General features: G+C 39.1%; 2 protein-coding genes and 1 long non-coding RNA gene across 8 annotated transcripts in view; 1 reads left to right on the top strand and 2 right to left on the bottom strand.

Annotated features, from left to right (window-relative positions):
* The window catches only part of FSD1L (fibronectin type III and SPRY domain containing 1 like), a 72,699-nt gene extending 70,295 nt beyond the window's left edge, over positions 1–2,404 (bottom strand). For all 6 annotated transcript variants that reach the window (XR_005367087.1, XM_038553008.1, XM_038553007.1 and 3 more), the window contains exon 1: positions 2,325–2,404. Coding sequence is in view for 5 of the 6 variants with exons in the window: in XM_038553008.1 (XP_038408936.1) it covers positions 2,325–2,378 (54 nt within the window). In the remaining variant the exon portion in view is untranslated. The remainder of the gene's footprint in view (positions 1–2,324) is intronic.
* Positions 1–6,918, top strand: part of LOC119873961 — a 70,855-nt gene extending 63,937 nt beyond the window's left edge. The window contains exon 3 of the long non-coding RNA XR_005367088.1: positions 6,056–6,918. This is a non-coding gene — a long non-coding RNA (uncharacterized LOC119873961). The remainder of the gene's footprint in view (positions 1–6,055) is intronic.
* SLC44A1 (solute carrier family 44 member 1) overlaps positions 5,935–16,781 on the bottom strand; it is a 191,902-nt gene continuing 181,055 nt past the window's right edge. The window contains exon 16 of the mRNA XM_038553006.1: positions 5,935–6,149. Coding sequence (XP_038408934.1) covers positions 6,135–6,149 — 15 coding nt within the window. The 3' untranslated portion in view covers positions 5,935–6,134. The remainder of the gene's footprint in view (positions 6,150–16,781) is intronic.

The raw sequence follows: 16,781 nt of genomic DNA, 5'->3' as shown, positions 1-16,781 counted from the left end.
TATTTATTTATTAGAGAGAGAGAGAGAGAGAGAGAGAGAGAGAGAACGAACAAGCAGGGGGAGCTGCAGAGGGAGGGGGAGAAACAGGCAACCTGTTGAGCAGGAAGCCTAGGACTCTGGGATCATGACCTGAACTGAAGGCAGATGCTCAACTGACTGAGCCACTCAGACACCCCCAGGTCTCTGTTTCTTTAGGCAGATTGACTTCCCTGCCCAGCTCACCTGGGCTTTCTGCTTGCCCTGGTTCCTGTCTCTTCTGGCTGTGACCTCCATTGTCCCCAGCCTATACAGGCCCTCTGGCAGCAGCATGCACCTGGCTGGGCACTGAGTCTGCACCCCCACCCCATTCCCGCTGCTTTGGGCCCATGGGCAAGTCCTTTGCCTTTTCTGTACTTACCTTTTCACAGCCAAGTTGATTTGGCAATTTTCAAAAGTAGCTTTACTAATAGAGTAAAGCCGCTGTTCTCAAGCATAATCCGCAGACCAGCTGCATCAGCACCACCTGGTAACTTGTTAGAAGGGCAAATTCTCAGCCTTCACCCCCCAGCCTTCATCTAGGTCAGAAACACTGGCATGAAGGTTCAGAAATCCGTATTTTAACAAGTCCTCCAGGTGATTGATGCCCACTAAAGCTTGAGAACCATTGAACTAAATGAAAGCAAATTGTTTAAAAAAAAGAAGCAGCAACTACAAAGGCATAAAAACAGCTGTTTGAACCTTTATGTTTCTAATTCTAAGATAGCATATCTAGCCATATGTATTTATTTTATTGAGGTTCCTGGGCCTCTAGGAATACCTTTCTGAGGAAATGTCAAGTTAGAATAACCTTATGTGAAGAGTCTGGCAAAATTGTCTCTTCCAGAAGCCAGAGTCCCCTCATAAATTCTTGGGATGCTCCCATCTCCTAGGAGGGAAAGTTCCTTCCCTTAAGTGTTGCCAACAGTGTTCCCCTTTGAGAGTCTGTATAGGGCCATGGGCCCTGAGTCAGCAGTCTGAATTTACATCCCGCCACCGTCCCCTACCAGCTGTGTAGCCCTCAGTGAGTCTTTCCACCCAGATAAGCCTCAACTTCCTCATCTGTAACAGTGATGAGAGTAGTAGTCATTCCCAGTTATGCTTATTGTGGGGATTAAGGAGATTACATATACAAAGCGCCGGGTTTAGTACGAATTTAACAAATGGTAGCTGTTACTATTATTACCTACATCATCTCCTTCTGTGCCACCCTTGGATGGGGAAACCCTCTTAGTCTTTGGGGCCTTAGGAGTCTTATTCTCACCTCTAACTCCCGTTTTCATTGTTATCCTGGATTTTCTGAAGCATAATCACTGGCCAGATGCTGCTCTTGGTTGAAGCTCCAAATCTCCACCTGTTTCTCCCTGTTAATATCTGACCTGAGTCTTAGCATTCACCACCCAACCCAGGGAAACCCTGAGTTTCTCTAAGCATAAGTTTCTTCAGTTGTGAAAGCAGCATCATAACAGTACCACCTGCACAGTTTTTGGATTGATTAAATGAGATAATTCACGTTAAGAGTTTCACAGCATCTGTCATGTAGAAAGTATTCAAAAAATATTAGCTGTCCTCTCTTCCTAATCATTGAAACCTATGTCTTTTTTTCCCCCTGTCTCCTTCTGACTAAAACAGACTCAACCAAAAGTCCTAGAACCCCCTTGAACTCAGAGTACGAAGTTCTGGCCCTAGGAACTCATTTTAGACATTTAAGCTCTCATAGGAGGGAAAGGATGATTTGTTCCTATGTGAGCTCGTGCTGTATGGGGTGGTCCAGCTCCATACCTGGGGGCGCTGTAAGCAAAGTGGGATGCAATCAGTGCACACAAACATGACGGAAGGGCCTGGAAGGCTTATGAGAAGAGACACAATTAAAAGCGCCTGTGAGTATTTAGCCTGGAAAGGAAAAATCTCTCATGCCAGGGAGGACATGATCATTTACCTCAAATCCCTATAGGGTAGTTGTGTGGAAGAGGCAGGTGACTTGTTCTCTAACATCTCACACATAGAATTAGACCCAATTTATGGAAGCTACTAGAAGATGCATTTCCAATCAACAATAAATCCAACTTTCTTGATAGCCATACACAACTGGAATGGGCTTTGGTGGTGAGGTCCCTATCACTGGAGGTTTCCAAGCAGGAGCTAGGCATGTGCTTTGCAGAGCTTTCCTAGGGGGAATCAGGCAGTGGAAGGGTAGATGGCCGAGATAACTTTTTTCATCTTTCCAAACCCTGAGAGTCTGTCATTCTGCAAACTAGAAGCCATGACTATTCATTCCATTTCTGACTCAGCTTTGCAATTGTACTCACCTCTGGAATGTGCTCTGAATCTCTTCTCCCCACCCCCATTCTCATATGCTCCATTGCAGGAGGCCCCTCTCCTTCCTGGGTCAGGGCTTGAAAGGGGCAGTTAACTAAACTGTAGCCATTATGATGTTGCTATGTCACAATACCTTCTCCATGTATTATGGCTTGCTTTATGCTAGGCACTGGAGACACCGAGATAAGAGAAGTCTGGAAGACACAGGTGTTTCCATCAGAGCCTGCCTTGGCTCTCGAAATGTCTCTAGACTCATCTTGTTCAGGGAATGACCAAGGACAAAGCAAATTTATCGGCCTGTATATTTCTTCATTGTGAAAGGATGCTGCCCCCCGCCCCACCCCACCACCTGGTCCCTCCAACACAGAGTTGTTCTCACTGTTCCTATGGTATGGAATAGTATGGGCCAGATTGAGACTAATTGAGACTTGGAAGATAAAGGGCCATAGTGAATTGACCACTGGCTAAGCACCCAGATTCTGATACCAGACTGAATTCAAATGCCAAGCCTAGGGGCATCTGGGTGGCTCTGTGGTTGAGCATCTGCCTTTGGCTCAGGTTGTGATCCCAGGGTCCTGGGATTGAGTTCCACACCGGGTTCCCCGCAGGGAGGCTGCTTCTGCCTCTGCCTATGTCTCCACCTCTCTCTGTGTGTCTCTCATGAATAAATAAATAAATAAAATATTTTTTTAAAAAATGCCAAGTCTACCACTTACCAGTTGTGTGGCCTTGGGTGATTTGGTAACCTCTTTGTACGTCAATGTTCTTATTTGTAAAATGAGGAGTATTAACAATACCCACCTGAAACGGTTGTCATGAAGATGTAAAGTGCTTACCTAGAATAATCCCCGATTTATGGAAAGTACATAGTATATGGTAGCTATCAATTATTTTTATTTTTTGAGGAAGAGAGCAAGAAAAAGAGCAGGAGCAGGGTAGTGGCAGAGGGAGGGAGAGAGATAACCTTAAGCAGGCTCCACTCCCAGCATGAAGCCCAACGAGGGACTCCATCTCACGACCCTGAGATCATGACCTGAGCTGAAGTCAAGAGTTGATCACTTGACTGACTGAACACCCAGGTGCCCCTATCAATTATCATTTTCTAAAATAAACCATTCTCCTGAGCACAGCACCAGGAAATAATGGTGTCTGTGAGCCCTTCGGTATTACTGTGCTCTTATTGTCAGGTTCAGATGGTGCCATGTCAGCACGTCCGAGGGAAATAAATCTCTTGAAATCCACCTCTCATTCTGCAGGGCACTATATGAACTTTTCCTTAGCCATAGGAGTTTTCAAAGGCTGGGGGTGACAGGGGGATGACAGAACCAAAGCTGGATGGGGGAACGTAATACCAGCAGACATGAAGGGAAGACAAAACCCTCTCCAAGCCAAGGAAACAGCATGAGCGAAGTTGGGAACCAAGAACTACTCTGAGGAATGGAGATAGGAGATGAAATGAATGGAAATAGGAGCCCTCAATGTCCTGATACCGGGGAAGTATTAGGAAAACATTGGAACATCTAAGTCATGGACTGTTCTGCAGCATGAAAAATTATCTTTATGAAAACTACATGGTAATGTGAGAGAATGCTTGTATTACAATTTAAAAACAAAACAAGGGGGCAGCCCTGGTGGCTCAGCGGTTTAGTGCCGCCTACAGCCCAGGGCCTGATCCTCGAGACCCAGGATCGAATCCCATGTCGGGCTCCCTGCGTGGAGCCTGCTTCTCCCTCTGCCTGTGTCTCTGCCTCTCTCTCTCTCCTCTCTCTGTCTCTCATGAATAAATAAATAAAACCTTTAAAAATTTTTTTCTTTTGTTTAGTTTTAACTTAGGTACAGTGACATCATATATAAAGCACAGCCTGGTTTCCTGTTATCAAATACTTTTATATGCTTACTTTTCTACTTATATAACAGTGAATCAGGGGTGCCTGGGTGGCTCAGTTGGTTAAGCATCCAGCTCTTGATTTCAGCTCAGGTCATGATCTCTGGGTCTTAAGACTGAGCCCCGTGTTGGCCTGTGGGCTAAGCGTCTGCTTAGGATTCTCTCCCCCCTCCCTGGCACCCTTGCCTCAGCACATGGTTCCTCTCTCTCTCTCTCTCTCTCTCTCTCTCTCAAAAAAAAAAAAAGGTGAATCAAAGAGTGGGGGGATTGGTGAAATAAACAATGAGGATTAAAGAGCACATTTATCATGATGAGCTCTGAGTAATGCATACAACTGTTGAATCACTATATTGTACACCTGAAACTAATGTTAACACTGTATGTTAACTATACTGGAATTAACACTAAAAAACTTTAAAGAATCAAAGAGTAGTAAATTGGCTTTGAAATATAAATTCAAATTTGGCATGACTTACTCATGATTTTTTTAAAAAGGAAAGGAGTGGAAAGAGAGATTAGTAGGGGTCAGATTGTTGTGGTCTCTAAATTCCAGGCTGGAGTATTGGGATTTGAGCATGTTGTAAGTGGGAAACCACTTACAAGTTTATGAGCAAAGAGTTATTTTAGGAAACCTGATTTGGCAGGAGGAATAGGAAGGGCATGAGTGGGATGCATCTGGGGTGAGGAGTTGACTGGGGACCCAGAGGCTCAAACATCTCCCTTCTACTCCCTATCCCTTAACCTTCTGGGGTTAGATCTCAAACCCTCCACCCCCATTCAGACTTGGACACCACCATTAGAATACAGTGATTACCTCTGTATTACAAATCTTCAAGTAGTTTTTCAGTTCAATGGAAAAAAAAAACATAAATCAGCCTAATGAAAACTGTTGGCTTTCTTCCTAAGTCATCTGAAACAGGGATCAGCTACCTTTTTCTGGCAACACCCAGATAGTCAATATTTTAGGCTTTGCAGGCCATATGATCTCTACCACAACTATGCAACTATGCCACTGTAGAGAGAAATCAATCATAGACAACACATACAGGATTGGAGATGGCTGTGTTCCCATAAAACTTTATTTACAAAAAATAGGTTGGGGGCTGGATTTGACTCACAGGCCATAGTTTATCAACCTTTCATCTAAAAGCACGTTATGTTATTTTTCTTAGAAAACAATTCTGCAATTATTCAGTGCCTCTAAAGCCTCCCTGACCCTCCCTCTCAGACACTTCCTACATATACCCCCATCCCTGTGTCTAGTTATGAGAGGAATACCAGTGATGATATGATGGGCTAATTATCCCTGCAGTAGTCATAGGCAAAGCAATGTGTTAGAATGAAGGGGCTTTAGACCTAGATCTAGACTTGAGCCTTGACTCTGCCAACTGTGTGATCTTATACATAGTGCACAATCACTCTGAGCCTCCATTTCCTTGTAGGCAAAATGGATAAAGTAGGTGTTTTGTGAAGCGTAAATATTTTAAAGCATTCAGCCTAATGACTGGCATGGAACAGGCACTCAATAAATAGTTATGAACCCACACTGGCTCTATAAATAGCCTGAATGAAGAGAATTTCATTGTGGATCTAGTCTTCAGGCCAGTAGTGGCGCTTGAGGGAGAAGCAGCAGAGATCACGCAAACATACACAAAGCTAGATAAGAAAGCAACTCTAACTTTGAAGACACTGCTGCAAGACAGACTTGCATCAAATTCTTCTGATGAATCATTTATTAGGCAGCCCTACTGTGCCAAATCCACTTGGCTGTTGGTGGTTCAGCAACATGGTCCCCCACTTCCATTGAAGTAATAAGATCCTGCTCTTCATCCACAGACTCTCAACAGCTGGTGAGTGGGAGATCCTCATGTAAACAGCCTCTTCTGAGTTCATTCTTCCGGGCTCATGGGACCAGTCACCTTCGCTTCAGCTGAAAAATAAACACATCAAGAAAATGAATGCTTCTCTCCTAGGGGAACACAACACAATGAGAATCAATCAATAACAAGAAATAGCATGGGGTCATCTTTAGAGAAGACACTGTGAAATGTAAGAAGGCGAAATACACACACACATACACATGCACACACATGCACACATATTAACAAATAGGAAAAGAGCTTGAGTTCAAATCTTGATTTTTATGCCATTATCAGCTATTTGTGGTCAACTTAGTTAACTTCCATGCCTACATTTCCCCCTGTATCCAATGAAGATAGCTATGGTATGGTCCTTTACAGTTGTTGTGAGGATTAAGTGCATTAACAAATATAAAGTGCTTAAAACAGTGCCTGACATAATAATGAATGTCCAGTTAGTGTTTGCCAATATTGGTATCGGCATTATTCTTTGTTGTTTTTTTTCAACATTATTCTTTGAAAAAGATGTTTTCAGAATAGCTGAACAATGAAGTCAAACACATAGTGAGTCGAATTCAAAAGTAATCTGAAAAATCTGAACCTTTCGCACTCTCAAAGACCCAAACCTGAAATTCAAATAAGACTTTGGATTTCTCCCCGCTGTGACTCAGCAGTAGGACAGGTCAAACCAGGATAATAGGTGTTCTCACTGTTCAATTCAAGAAACAGTGACTGTGTAAAGTGTACCAAAGTTGACAACTATATACTGTGGTTTTATAAAAGGATATCCTTATTCTTAGGAAATATACAATAAAGTTGTTAGGACTAAAGGGTGATGGTGTATGCAAATTATTCTCAAATGGTTCAAAAATATTGGGTGTGTACACATACATAAAAATAAATAAATAAATAAATAAATATGTATATATATATAGAGAGAGAAATATTTAACAATATGTGTAACAAGAGTTTATATAGTGTTCTGTGTCCCATTCTTATCCCTGTAGCTTTTCTATAAGTTTGAAATATTTTCCCCAAAAAAATTCTTTTTAAACCCATTAGGATGGGTTAAAAATAGAAAAGAAGCATTGACTCCAGCTCAACTATCAAACAAGTGCAGTGCGGATGCAAGGACAATCAGAGGTGACAAGATGCAGTCCAGACAAGATGCCAAGAGAGCTTGGACTTGAACAAGGGACATAAAGTAGTCCTAGGATTCAAAGGTGCAGTGGAGACAGGCTAAGATCACCTGGATACATGTCTCCTCAGTAGGCTCTGCTTGTTTCTGGGCACCTAAAACAGGTTGTATGTGGTGCTAAGAATAATATTGCTTGAAACCCTTGCCCCGAATTTCATTTTAGGTTTTTAGTCTTGAAGCTTTTGTTCCATATGCCAGTTATTGCCTTTTGCTGATCCCCTGCCACAGATTTCTCCCCATCTTCAACGCATTCTGCAAACACCTGATAGAATAAATCCCTAAGTCATTGCTCTCACTATTTCAGTTCCTCAATTAAGAAATTACAATTCTGGGGCACCTGGGTGGCTCAGTGGTTGAGCGTCTGCCTTTGGCTCAGGTCATGATCTCAGTCCTGGGATTGAGTCCTGCATCAGGCTCCCTACAGGGAGCCTGCTTCTCCCTCTGCCTGTGGCTTTCATGAATAAATAAATAAAATCTTTCATAAAAAAAACAAAGAAAGAAATTACAATGTTTTCCTATATACCATACCACCTTTTCTAAGCATTGCTGTCTCATCAGTTCCATGCTTTATGATTTTACATATTTCGATTTGCAGTTTCAACTTCCAAGATTTTTTTTCCTGCCACTGAAAATAACAGAACCTAGGATTAGACTGACATCCGATAGTGGTTGATGTGTTAGTTACTGTTGTGCGGTCTGAAAACTAGGCTCAAGCCAAAGTTGTAATTTATCTGAAATTGAGACAAAAGTTTTTCCTCCTTTTTTAAAATTTAAATAACCTTTTCATTTTAAAATAGTTTTCAGTTTATAGAAAAGTTGCAAAAATAATACAGAGAGTTCCCATATACCCCACACCCTACTGTTTACATTTTATGTCCCTATTGTTTACATCTTATGTCACTATGTACATTTGTTAAAACTAATGAGCCCATATTGGTATATAGTCATTAATTAAACTTTGTACTTTATTCATATCTCATTCATTTTCTTTAATGTCCTTTCCTATTCCAGGATCCCATCCAGGAGACTACATTACAGTTAGCTTCCTCCTTTTTAAAATTATAAAATATTGATTAAGAAGCTAAATATAAATAATGTGTGTAATCTGATTGAATACGATTTTATACAACACTTTAATGGAATCATTATCTTTCCTACTGCTCTTGAACATGAAAAAACCCACAGCATCTAACTCATCCTGAGACATGATTATAACATTCATTTCAAGGCTCCCTGAATTTTCCTGTTATGTCAGATCCCCAGATTTCATGTCCAAGACTAGATCTAATTAGCTGATCCAAGAAAGTTTTGCTTCCTATACAGTATACAGCAGTTTTCTACATAGAGATTCCTGAAGTCTCATGTTTAGTACAAATACATGGTGCTAAAATAAGCTCTCACTACCACCTGTGGAAAGTACCTCAGTAATATCACTGCCGATATTATTCCCTCACCAGCCGGGAGTTTTAGAGTGTCCTTTATGAAAAACTGTGGTATCAGCTGCCAGTAAGCTGCCAGTAACTCTTCTCTGATTGAATTTTAGGGAGTCTATTCACCTTGTTCATAGAGCTCATTAGCTCACAGAGCTAATTAATAGGCAAAGTTTAATGGATCTTTCTAGCCTCCAATTTGACATTGGCTCTGCATTCCTTTCGACACCCTCATTTTCCTCTGCATAGCTGGAGTAAAAAAGAAAGCGTTCATGATAACATCCAACCAAATGGTCATATTTTTCCCACCAGGAGAGGTAATTTCCCATTCTCTCTCTTAAGGAAGAGAAAGAAAACCCCTTTGTACAATTTTTTGGATGGCCCCTGAACTTAAATACAATGCCCTCTAGTATCTTACTAGCAAATAGTATCCTATTAGCAAAGAGCTAATAGTTATAAAAATTTCAGATAATAAACATCTTTGTCAGCAACTCTTTCCAAATGAAATGCTTGGCATAGAATTTTAAACAGCCAACATAGGATTTTTACTAATTCTGTTTTTTTTTAATTTTTAATGTTTTCCTTGTCTGTTTAAAAACCCAGCATAAAATTAAAGTGAATTTTTACAAAAAGAAAACTTTATTCATAATCTCACCATTGTAGCATACCTATTTTAGATTTATGACTTCCCTTTTATCTTTGGCCAAACCTGTGTTCTTCTCACCTCACATTATATTATAAACATTTCCTATGTCTCTGGTATTCATGTATAATTGTAAAGGTTACACAATATTTCATTAAGTAGATGTATAATTATTATTTAAATGTTTCCCTAATGTGCTTTATAAGGGCAAAGACTTTTCTCTGTTTTCACCATTGTACCTTGAGCATTTAAAACAGTGCTAGGTGGTAGAAGGGGAGGAGGGCGGGGGTGGGAGTGAATGGGTGACGGGCACTGGGGGTTATTCTGTATGTTAGTAAATTGAACACCAATAAAAAATAAATTAAAAAAAATAAAAAATAAAAAAATAAAAAAAAAGAAGCGTTGGCACAGAAGTGAGAGGATAGAGTTTCAGCTTTTAATAAACCAGATTCAAGACCAAAAAAATAAAAAATAAAAAAAATAATAAAACAGTGCTAGCAATGGCACCGGCGTGGCTCAATTGGTTAATCATCTGCCTTCGACACAGGTCATGACCCTAGGGTCCTGGGATGGAGCCCGGATGGGGGTCCCTGCTCATCAGGGTGTCTGCTTCTCCCCTCCCCTCTGCTTGTGTTATTTCTCTCAAATTTAAAACAAACAAACAGTGCTGGCAAAAAAAATAGACACTAGGTACATATTTGTTAAATAAAAAGTGAATTTAAATGGTTTCAAATTTTACTCATTTTTTTTATCATCCTACTTTCTTTTGACTTAATTTTTCTCATTCTACCTCCTTAAAATAAAAACAGTTGATCATGATTATCATTTCTTTTTATATAGAAAATAGAGTGATCAGTTGTCTTTGATTATGATCTGGTATAATTGGTATGACTGTATGTAAATCCCTTGTATATCTGAAATGTCTTTATTCTACTCTCACATAGATTTCACAGTCTGGATAGATGGAGAATCTACAATGGAAACCACTTTCCTTCAAAATTTTGAAAGTGTTCTTCCATTTTTTTGTAGTTACCAGTACTGTGTTAGAAAGCCATTGTCATTCTGATTATTGATCCTTTTTCTATGTATAACAGTTTCTCCCTGCCCCTCCCCCTCCATCTCCCTCCTTCCCTCCCTCACTCCCAGGGGCCCCTCCCCGACAACCTCTCTGGAGTGCCCTGAATTTGGACATTGAATTCCCTGGAATGAATCTCTAATTTTATCTTTTCCATCTTTTTTTGCCCTACTTTCTGAGAGATTTCCTCAAATTCATCTTCTAACTCTTCTACTGAATTTTACATTTTTATTCTATTGCTAACTTTCAAGAGCTCTGTTTTTCTGAGACTCCCTCTTTTATATATAAAGCTATTTTCACTACATAATCTTTTCTATGATCTATCTGAATTTAGTACTTTTTAAAAACAATTTATTATTTGAGAGAGAGAGAGAGAGCATGCAGTGGGAGGGGCAGAGGAAGAGGGAGAGAGAGAATCCTCAAGCAGATTCCCCCTGAGTGCAGAGCCCACTGTGGGTCTTGATCCCAGGACCCCAAGATCATGACCTGAGCCAAAATCAAGAACTGGTTGCTTCACTCTGGAAAACAGTGTGGAGGTTCCTCAAGAAGTTAAAAATAGAGCTAACCTATGACCCTACTATGCACTACTGGGTATTTACCCCAAAGATACTGATGTAGTGAAATGCCAGGACACATGCACCCCAATGTTCATAGCAGCAATGTCCACAATAGCCAAACTTTGGAAGGAGCCATGATGTCCTTCAACTGATGAATGGATAAAGAAGACATATATATATATCTTTATCTCCTATATATATATTCTTCCCCTCATGCCCCATCTCAGTCAAAACACTCCACAAAGTAACCATTATTCTGTTCTCTTTTATCATAGATAACTTTTGCCTGTTCTTAAACTTGAGTTAAATGAAATCACACTGTATATACTCTTGTGTTTAGCATTTTGCTCAATATTTCATCTGTATGATTTCTTCATGTTGTTTCAAGTTAGCTGTAGCTCATTCTTTTTTCACTTCCGTGTAGTATGCTATTGTTTAACTATAACACAATTTATTAATCCATTTGACTATTATAAACATGAATTATTTCCAGTTTTTACTATCTTTTAAAATGGAAGTATAGTTGACAATACTTAAAAAACAATAGAGTTTTTTCCAGTTTGGGCTCTTTTTAAAATTTATTTATTTATTTTTATTTTTTTTTTCAGTTTTGGCTCTTATAAATAATCCACCCGTGAAGATTATTAAACATAACTTTTGGTGCATGTATGCATGCACTTTCATTGGGCACATACACAGGAGTGAACTTGCTGGATCTTAGGACATATATTTATTTTTAGATTTAATAATATAGCCAAATAAGTTTCCAATGTGCTTACACCGATTTATTTTCCCATGAGCAGTAAATGAGAGTTCCAGTAGCTCTACAACCTAGCCAACACCTTAAATTTTAGCCATCTTGTTGGCTAGGTTGGGTAGTAGTATCATTGTGGTTCTAATTTGCATGTCCTAGATAAATGAAGATGTTAAGCAGCATTTTATATGCTCATTGGGCATTTGGAAAGTGCCTGTTCAAGTCTTTTACTCATTTGGGGTCTCTTTTATTCTATTGCAGAGGTTCTTTATACATTTTGGATAGGAACTCTTTATCAAATGTGTTTTGAAAATGTCATTTTTCCAGTCTAAGGCTTCTATTTTCTCTCTTTCCATGGTGTCTTTTGATGAACAGAAGTTCCTAGTTTTTAATATGGCAAATTTAAGACTCAATTTTAAGCAACTTAAAAAGGAAAATTTTTATTTAAAAATCAGGGCTGTCTTGGGGTGCCTGGGTGGCTCAGTCAGCTAAACATCTGACTCTTGGTCATGATCTCAGAGTTGTGTCCAGCTCAAGCTCAGTGTGGAGTCTGCTGGAGATTCTCTCCCTGTGCATCTTCCCTGGCTCATGCTCACACTCTCTATTTTTCTCTCTCTTGAAAGAAAGAGAAAGAAAGAAAGAAAGAAAGAAAGAAAGAAAGAAAGAAAGAAAGAGAAAAAGAAAGAAAGAAGAAAGAAAGAAAGAAAAAGAAAGAAGAAAGAAAGAAAGAAAGAAAGAAAGAAAGAAAGAAGAAAGAAAGAAAGAAAAAAGAAAGAAAGAAAGAAAGAAAGAAAGAAAGAAAGAAAGAAAGAAAGAAAGAAAGAAAGAAAGAAGAAAGAAAATCTTTAAAAAAAATCAGGGCTGTCTTTCTGGATTTGCTGTAATGTACTGTAATAAAACTTGTGCTGAGCAGAAATCCATCTTTGTTCCAAAGTTCAGGGTTACGATTCTTGTTCCAGCTGTGATCATAATAGAACATTATCAGACACAAACTACATACCATGCTACTCTATGATTTTTGGTACCAGGAAAGAAGAAAAGAGGGATCCACCTTTGGTTGTTCTTTCTGGAAGAGCATATTGCAACAACACTTTGGTCCCTAAAGACAGAAGAACAAAACTTCCAGGCCCAGAGAATCATTGTCTCTGCCCCCTTTCTTTATACCTTGCTTATTAATGACATGATATTATTTTTGGATGTTTTCTTCAATCTTTCAGATGCTTCCTCCCAGCTACCTTCAGCAAAGTGAAATAGAACAACAGGCATTCTATTCTACATCAATGGTAAGGTTTTATCACTTCTAACAAGGAGTGGTCTGAACAGATAGTTGTTGGCCTACAAGGTAATCATTGACAAAAGAGTAGGCCTATAAAGCAATTATTCAAAAACTAGAGCCACCATTTAACTGTTTTTAACCTATGAAAAATGATAATTTAATATAGCCAACTTCCTGTTTTTGGTAATCTTGTAAAATGCTGGAAGTATGCCAGAAAAAGAAGTCCTCAATTGTTTACTGTGCAAAGTACAGAATAGGAACTCAATTAACATTTATCAGATGAATTTGAAGGTACTCTGATGACATGTGGAGTTATACCTGCTTAAAATTTACTAGGCTTCAAATTCTCTTAACTATACTATATGGATTGGAATTTGGGTCTTATTTGACCATTTGTCTCTCGGAGGCTCTTGGAACTGGTCAGAGTTACTCTTTTCAGGTGCAATTCTGAATGGGAAGAATAATTATTTTAAAAATAATGTTTTCCAAATTAATTTATAAATCTAGTAGTCTTCTAATTAAAATTTCATGACCTTTTTGACAGTAAACAGTTATTAAGTGATTCTATATATCAAAAGATAATAAGTGGCAATTGGAAAAATTAGAGATATGAACCAGACAGGGAATGTGGTGGTGGTGTTACTATTTTCTGTAAGTAGTTCAAGGAAGGCCTTACTGATAAGGTAACATTTGTACTGAGACCTAAAGCAAGTGAGTGCATGAGACATGTGGAAGCAAGTACAAAGGTCCTAAGATATACCTGGTTATACAAAGAACAGCAAGGTCCTGGGGGAGGTCTCGTGGCTGGAAGAGAGTGATTGAAGGGAGAATGGTAGGAAATGATTTGAGAGCAGCAGTAGGGGGGTGAATCATATAGGGACTTTGAAATGTAGTCAATTTATTTTGAGTGAGATGGTAAGCCTTTGGAGAGTGCTGAACAGAGGACTGATGAAATCTGACTTAGATTTTAAAAAGATCACCCTGACTCTTGTGTTGAGAATAAAATGTAAGGGGACAAGGCTGGAACCCGGAAGATGAGTTAGGAATCTGTTGCCATTTTCCAGGTAACAAATAAGGGGTAGCAGCAATGGAAGAGGTGAGAATGACTGTATTATGGCTCTCTATGGAAAAATAGAGTCCACAGGAGTTGTTAATGGATTGGGTGTGGGGTGTGAGAGAAAAAACATGGTCAAGGATGATTCACAGCTTTTGTTCTCAGCAAATGCCAAGGTCAGAGTTGCTATTTAATGAGAAGAGTTCGGTTTGGGAATGTTAAGTTTGATATGGTTATTAGAAATCCAAGTGGGGGTGCCTGGGTGGCTCAGTCAGTTAAGCGTCTGCATTTGGCTCAGGTCATGATCCCAGAATCCTGGGATCAAACCCCACATGGGGCTCCCTGCTCAGCAGGGAGTCTGCTTCTCCCTTTCCCTCTACCCCTCCCCCTGCTTGTGCTCTCTCTGTGTCAAATAAATAAATAAATAAATAAATAAATAAATAATAAAATCAATCTTTGAGAAAATAAAAAAGAAATCCAGTAGAGATGGCAGGTAGGCAATTGGAAAGGCTTAAAAGTGAATCTACATTTCACCTGGAAGAATAATGGGCAAGAGTTGCTATTAAATAAAATTTCAAAATAAAGATTAAGGTGGGAATTGGCTTCACAGATATGAAAGTGCAATCTAAAACTACAATAAACAAACCTGGCACAGGAAACCAGAGAGATTGATGAAACAAATATGCCTTGAAACAGTTCCTACAGGGCTTCTCCGAATTTACAGATTTAAGCATTGATGTTTTACTATTTGCAATGAGCTCTAAATGTTGGTGATGATTAATCTCCAACTTTGTTCAGGTATGCAGTTTTTCCAATGGAAACTTCTTTATTATTCTTCCCTTAATATACACAATTATTGTCAAAAAAAATAAAGTAATACAGAAAACTTTACCCCCAAATCCCTTTAGCTTTTAAGATAATCTGTTTTTTGTTTTGTTCTGTTTGTTTGTTTTATTCTTCAGGTCTTTGTTCTAAAGCATAATCTGAATTGTATGCCCTGTAGATGTGGAAGTGTATCATTTAGTTGTGAGTGGAGCCTCACTAAAATCCACTGTGGAGATATGAATGCAGCTTTGTTTTATTTTTTAATCAAATTCCCAGTAACTCATTACAGGTTAAAACAAATGCAGCTTTATTTTTCAGATTCCCAGTAACTCATGAAAGCTTTCTACATCATTCAAGAACATTGAGATTTATTAAAAGATGGACTAAGTTGGGACACTTGGGTGGCTCAGCGGTTGAGCATCTGCCTTTGGCTCAGGGCGTGATCCCACGGTCCCCAGATCAAGTCCACATCGGGCTCCCCACAGAAGCTCCCTGCTTCTCCCTCTGCCTACGTCTCTGCCTTTCTCTCTGTATCTCTCATGAATAAATTAAATCTTTTAAAAAAATATGAAATAACTTTACCAATATCACAGTCATAATCATAGCAACTAATATGTACTCTATAGACTACTTCCCAGGTGACACACCTCATGCTAAATGCTCTGGATGCACCATATAATATAATAGAGTCCTCTCTACAATACAATCCCTCTTTTATAGGTGGAGAAACAGGATTCAATGAGCTAAGTAATTTCCCCAAACCAAAAAAAAAAAAAAAAAAAAAAAAAAAAGCAGAGCCAGAGGCAGAGCCAGAATCTGAACCTAAATGTGGTTGATCACAAAGTCCAAACTCTTGGCTACTACTATCTTTCTTGGAAATATTAAGGAGTCTACTGCATACAATAAAACATCTTTAAAAATCAGTGAAGGAAGGGATGAATTATTCAATAAATGATTTGGTGGAAATTGGTTAAATATTTAGTATGGACCTCATTTCATGTTATTTTATTTATTTATTTTATTTATTTTAATTTATGATAGTCACAGAGAGAGAGAGAGAGAAGCAGAGACAGGCAGAGGGAGAAACAGGCTCCATGCAGGGAGCCCGACGTGGGATTCGATCCCGGGTCTCCAAGATCGCGCCCTGGGCCAAAGGCAGGCGCCAAACCGCTGCGCCACCCAGGGATCCCCTCATTTCATGTTATATAACAAAATGACTTCCAGCTATTAATAAATATGAAAAATGAAAACTAAAACCATTAAAGACAGGGATGCCTAGGTGGCTCAGTGGTTGAGCATCTGCCTTTAGCTCAGGGTGTGATTCCGGGGTCCTGGGATCGGGTCCTATGTCACTCCCCGCAGGGAGCCTGCTTCTCCCTCTACCTGTGTCTCTCCCTCTCTCTGTGTCTCTCATGAATCAATAAAGAAAATCTTAAAAAAAAATTAAAAACAGAATATAAATTATACCTTAATTTTTAAAAAGATTTTATTTATTTGGAGAGATAATGAGAGAGAACACGAGCAGGGGGCAGAGGGGGAGGCAGTCTCCCCAGTGCAGGCAACCCGAGGTGGGGCTCAATCCCAGGACCCCGAGATCATGACCTGAGCCAAAGGCAGACACTTAACTGACTGACCATTCAGGTACCCCATACCTCAATTTTGAAAATAAAAAAATTGAAAAAAATAGAAGAATATATAGGTAAGTATTTTATTGATTTAGGGGAATAAGGAAAGACTTGAACGAAAAAATTGGGAAAATAACACAAAATAAATCAATTTGTCTATCATAAAAATTTAGACCATTGATAGATAAAATATCACTAACAAAATTAGACACATTATAAATAAGGAAAAATATTTGCAATGAATATATGACTGAAAAGATGCTAAT

Source organism: Canis lupus, chromosome 11, assembly GCF_011100685.1.
Source record: "Canis lupus familiaris isolate Mischka breed German Shepherd chromosome 11, alternate assembly UU_Cfam_GSD_1.0, whole genome shotgun sequence".
In the NCBI taxonomy this organism is placed as follows: domain Eukaryota; kingdom Metazoa; phylum Chordata; class Mammalia; order Carnivora; family Canidae; genus Canis; species Canis lupus.
This window is presented reverse-complemented; position numbering and strand designations above follow the sequence as displayed.